The following is a 5,763-nucleotide window of genomic DNA, read 5'->3' as shown; positions in this document are numbered from 1 at the left end:
TCTGTCAATTCGTCAAAAGTTAGGAACCTAGGTGTGCTATTTGATAGCAATCTTTCCTTAAAAAGCCATGTATCTAGCATTTGTAAAACTGCATTTTTCCATCTCAAAAATATATCTAAATCATGACCTATGCTCAAAATGTCAAATGCAGAAATGTTAATCCATTCGTTTATGACCTCAAGGTTAGATTAATGTAATGCTTTATTGGGTGGTTGTTCTGCACACTTAATAAACAAACTCCAGCTGGTCCAAAATGCAGCAGCTAGAGTTCTTACTAGAACCAGGAAGTATGACCATATTAGCCCGGTTCTGTCAACACTGCACTGGCTCCATATCAAACATCATATAGATTTTAAAATCTTGCTTATTACTTATAAAGCCCTGAAAGGCTTAGCTCCCCGGTACTTGCGGGCGGCAGATCCTTTTCCTATTTAATGATCAAACCCTGGAACATTCTACCTAACGTTGTTCGGGAGGCAGACACACTCTGTTAGTTCACATGATTTTTACAGTGTTTCCTGTCTGTGAAACTCCTTTCACACTGCTAACATAAAACTGTTCTCTCGAGTGAATCCGTGTGTGGTTGTTAAGGGATGTTTTGCATCTGAAACTATTTCCACACAGTTGGCAGATGAAAGCCTTCTTTCCAGTGTGAATTCTCACGTGGACTTTGAGGTTTCCTTGTTGAGAGAAACTCTTTCCACACTTAGGGCATATGAACAGCTTTTCTCCCGTGTGAATTCTCATGTGGACTTCAAGGTTTCCCTTCTTAATGAAACTTTTTCCACATTGTTGGCAGTTGAAAAGGCTCTCTCCAGTGTGAACACCCATGTGGATTTTGAGGTTTCCTTGTTGACAGAAACTCTTTCCACACTGTTGGCAGGTGTAAGGCTTCTCTCCAGTGTGAATTCTCATGTGGATTTCTAAGCTTTCTCTTCGAATGAAACCATTTCCACACAGTTTGCAGGTGTACGGCTTTTCTCTTGTGTGAATTCTAATGTGCCGGTTAAGTGTTACTTTTTGAGTGAAACTTAGTCCACATTGAGGGCAGGTGTAAGGTTTCTCTCCAGTGTGAATTCTATTGTGTCTTTTAAGGGTTCCCTTTTTAATGAAACTTTTTCCACATTGTTGGCAGGTGTAAGGCTTCTCTCCAGTGTGAATTCTTACATGGATTTCAAGGCTTCCTTTTTTAGTGAAACTCTTTCCACACTGTTGGCAGATGAAATGACTTCTAGCTCCTGTCTTTTGAGCTCTCTTTTGTGAAGTATATTTAGTTTGTGAGTAACTAAAGAAATTTTCTCCCATGAAATCATGTTTCTTATACTCATCTTTGTCCTTTATTTCATTTAGCTCCTCACTTTTCTCTTTCAGCAGCGTCAGGTCTAAAGCAGAAAGAGACCAATACAAGTTAATCCCATTTTAATGGCACAAAACAACATACATCAATACTTTTCAATACCAGCAACATGTACAGTCGTGGCCAAAAGTTTTGAGAATTACATAAATATTGGAAATTGGAAAAGTTGCTGCTTAAGTTTTATAATAGCAATTTTCATATACTCCAGAATGTTATGAAGAGTGATCAGATGAATGGCATAGTCCTTCTTTGCCATGAAAATTAACTTAATCCCAAAAAAACCTTTCCACTGCATTTCATTGCTGTCATTAAAGGACCTGCTGAGATCATTTCAGTAATCATGTTGTTAACTCAGGTGAGAATGTTGACGAGCACAAGGCTGGAGATCATTATGTCAGGCTGATTGGGTTAGAATGGCAGACTTGACATGTTAAAAGGAGGGTGATGCTTGAAATCATTGTTCTTCCATTGTTAACCATGGTGACCTGCAAAGAAACGCGTGCAGCCATCATTGCGTTGCATAAAAATGGCTTCACAGGCAAGGATATTGTGGCTACTAAGATTGCACCAAAATCAACAATTTATAGGTTCATCAAGAACTTCAAGGAAAGAGGTACAGTTCTTGTAAAGAAGGCTTCAGGGCGTCCAAGAAAGTCCAGCAAGCGCCAGGATCGTCTCCTAAAGAGGATTCAGCTGCGGGATCGGAGTGCCAGCAGTGCAGAGCTTGCTCAGGAATGGCAGCAGGCAGGTGTGAGCACATCTGCACGCACAGTGAGGCGAAGACTTTTGGAAGATGGCCTGGTGTCAAGAAGGGCAGCAAAGAAGCCACTTCTCTCAAAAAAAAAACATCAGGAACAGATTGATCTTCTGCAGAAAGTATAGTGAATGGACTGCTGAGGACTGGGGCAAAGTCATATTCTCCCGATGAAGCCCCTTTCCGATTGTTTGGGGAATCTGGAAAAAAGGCTTGTCCGGAGAAGAAAAGGTGAGCGCTACCATCAGTCCTGTGTCATGCCAACAGTAAAGCATCCTGACACCATTCATGTGTGGGGTTGCTTCTCATCCAAGGGAGTGGGCTCACTCACAATTCTGCCCAAAAACACAGCCATGAATAAAGAATGGTACCAAAACACCCTCCAACAGCAACTTCTTCCAACAACCCAACAACAGTTTGGTGAAGAACAATGCATTTTCCAGCACGATGGAGCACTGTGCCATAAGGCAAAAGTGATAACTAAGTGGCTCGGGGACCAGAATGTTGAAATTTTGGGTCCATGGACTGGAAACTCCCCAGATCTTAATCCCATTGAGAACTTGTGGTCAATCCTCAAGAGGCGGGTGGACAAACAAAAACCCACTAATTCTGACAAACTCCAAGAAGTTATTATGAAAGAATGGCCACGACTGTATGCTTAATACTACCCACTAAGCTACTGAAAGAGGGGTTGCCTGTAAAGGCCCCGATATACTAAAAACTAAGTTTTTCGTTCTTCATTTAGGGGTAAAACAAAGTTTGAAATACGTGAGCAGCGGTATATCTAACATTCTGAAGCCGCCCAATCAGATGAAAGCAATGTTTATATGAATATGTAAATATGTGCTGTGCGCTTTCCTCTTAGTAACAAAAAACACAACAAAAAACAAAAATGGAGAAAACAAGAATTTTTTTCATGAAAAGTATCTGAAGAGCTCTTTTCCAAAACGCGATAAACGCCAAATTAAAAAAAAAATGAGTTTGTCATGCCATTGTTCTGTGTACTGAACTTATTCTCTGCTCCATCAATGTTTCATGCCAAATCGCTTTATTTCCTTGTTTAAAATGTACTGCAAGATGCAGTTTCTTTCCAAACCGCTATAAGCGACAAACCAGTTTTTAGCCTAAATGCGATATATCCTCTCGACCAATCAGAATTCGGCGAGCGTTCGACGCAATCTTGGCGGCGCTCTGAAACGGGATCTTGTTTGTGTTGCTGTCTTCAAAATGTGTGCTAATAACACTTTTGATGGCCTGGATGAGCCAGTGAGACCTACACCTGGCGGTAGAAAACACCGACTGGACAAAGAAAATCACAAAAAACAACAAAAAAAACTCAGGTGGCACATTAATACCCACTGTGGGATGTCAACACAAGGCAGGTGCGACCGGTTTCTGTCAACCCAATCAGAAGCTGTCACCGGACGACCTGATGATGAATTTCAACAAGTTTTATGAAAGACCAAACAAGGTTGACCAGGACAGGACCATACTTAATCTCCTGGACATAACACGAGTGAAATGGCAGCGTCTGAAAGTCCTGGACGTAAACAAACGAAAAGACCGGAACATATCAGTCAAGTACAGTCTTTTGTGCAGCAGTCACCCGGAGAAGGTGCCCGTTTGCAAGGCGACCTTCATTAAAGTGTTCGGTGAGTACAATTTTCATTTCAGAATTGCCTAGTTTAATACCGTTTTGTAGGTTTCTCCCTTGTGACAAAGATTTTTTGCTGTAAACAAGCATGCTAACATGACATGGAAAGTAGTGATAATAATACTAGCCTACTGATGCAAAAGAGGTTCCAGACCCCTGCCAGGGCTGTGCAAAATTCAGAATTTCAGAATTTAATTCAGTTCAATTAATGAATTTGAATGGACTTCACCTTACAGGATGTTGAACTGAATTTGAATTGGAATTACACTAAGTGGAACTGAATTCATAGCAATTCAGAGAAATTCATTATCACATATCAGTGAGAATGCGATACTTTTAACATAAATTTTTCTTCCTAATGGAAGTACAGACACTAACATTAAGCATACATTCACTTAATGTAGAATAATTAGCAATATCTTAATTTCAAAGTAATCAAATGAAACAATATTTTTGGTATTACAATTTTAATAATCAATTTTATAGAGTATGTTTTTAATGTTAATTTGTGGTTAAAAAAAGGCCTATTTACTATAATAAAGTATTGTGTGTGTAAAGTTCATACAATAATATCTGTATGAAATTCATGTTGTAATCATATGTAATATACACTTCTCTTCTCTGTCTACATGGCATCATTAGGTTCTGTCATTCAGAAACATGGCTTTTCATACCATTGCTATGCTGATGACACTCAACTCTACCTCTCATTCCATCCTGATGATCCATCGGTAGCTGCTCGCATCTCAGCTTGTCTAACAGACATTTCTTGCTGGATGAAGGACCATCACCTTCAACTCAACCTTGCCAAGACAGAACTGCTTGTGGTTCCAGCAAACCCATCGTTTCATCACAATTTCACCATCAAGTTAGGCACATCAACCATAACTCCTTCAAAAACAGCCAGAAACCTTGGAGTTATGATTAATGATCAGCTAACTTTCTCAGACCACATTGCTAAAACTGTCCGGTCCTGCAGATTTGCTTTATTCAACATTAAGAAGATCAGGCCCTTTCTTTCGGAACAGAACGCGGCAGCAAGATTAATTTTTAATGAGCCAAAAAGAATACACGTCACACCTCTGTTTATCAATTTGCACTGGCTACCAATAGCTGCTCGCATAAAATTCAAGGCATTGATGTTTGCATACAAAACCACCACTGGCTCTGCACCCCTTTACCTAAATTCATTACTTCAGACTTATGTGCCCTCTAGAAGCTTGCGTTCTGCAAGTGAACGTCTCTTGATTGTGCCATCCCAAAGAAGCGCAAAGTCACTTTTACGGAATTTTAAATTAAATGTTCCCTCCTGGTGGAATGACCTGCCCAACTCAATCCTTAGCCATCTTCAAGAATCGGCTTAAAACACATCTCTTCCATCTTTATTTGACCCTCTAACTTTAGTACTCACTATACTAATACTATTCTTAAAAAAAAAAAAATCTAACTACCTTTCTAATCTTTTTGTATTCTATCTATTTTCTTTTCATTTATTATAAAGGAATACCATAGGAATACGAGAGTAGAGATCCAGAGTTTCTGGAAAGTTTGCTTTCGCAAGACGCTTCAAACTCCCAAAACTAACACAAAACTAACTTCTTTTTGGCCAGATTTTGTTTGACATAACGTCACATCAGTTTGTTCTTTGAAGTATATCGGGGCCTTTATCCTCTTCTCAAGATTGTTAACCCTTTATGAATGAATGATGCATTTATATAGCGCTTTATTGTACAGGTCCTTCTAAAAAAATTAGCATATTGTGATAAAAGTTCATTATTTTCTATAATGTAATGATAAAAATTAAACTTTCATATATTTTAGATTCATTGCACACCAACTGAAATATTTCAGGTCTTTTATTGTTTTAATACTGATGATTTTGGCATACAGCTCATGAAAACCCAAAATTCCTATCTCAAAAAAATTAGCATATTTCACCCGACCAATAAAAGAAAAGTGTTTTTAATACAAAAAAAGTCAACCTTCAAATAATTATGT

At 38.8% G+C, this 5,763-nt stretch overlaps 1 protein-coding gene across 1 annotated transcript; it reads right to left on the bottom strand.

Moving 5' to 3' along the window:
- Positions 1-265: 265 nt before the first annotated feature.
- On the bottom strand, positions 266-1,398 carry LOC122140875 (gastrula zinc finger protein XlCGF7.1-like; the record flags this gene model as incomplete). Its single annotated transcript, XM_042746079.1, has 1 exon — positions 266-1,398. A coding segment is annotated over one exon (903 nt), but the record flags the coding sequence as incomplete, so codon positions are not given.
- Between the last annotated feature and the right edge of the window lie 4,365 nt (positions 1,399-5,763).

The sequence above is a fragment of the Cyprinus carpio genome, chromosome A4 (genome assembly GCF_018340385.1).
Source record: "Cyprinus carpio isolate SPL01 chromosome A4, ASM1834038v1, whole genome shotgun sequence".
In the NCBI taxonomy this organism is placed as follows: Eukaryota; Metazoa; Chordata; class Actinopteri; order Cypriniformes; family Cyprinidae; genus Cyprinus; species Cyprinus carpio.
The sequence above is the reverse complement of the archived record's forward strand: the minus strand, read 5'-3'. Positions and strand labels throughout refer to the sequence as shown.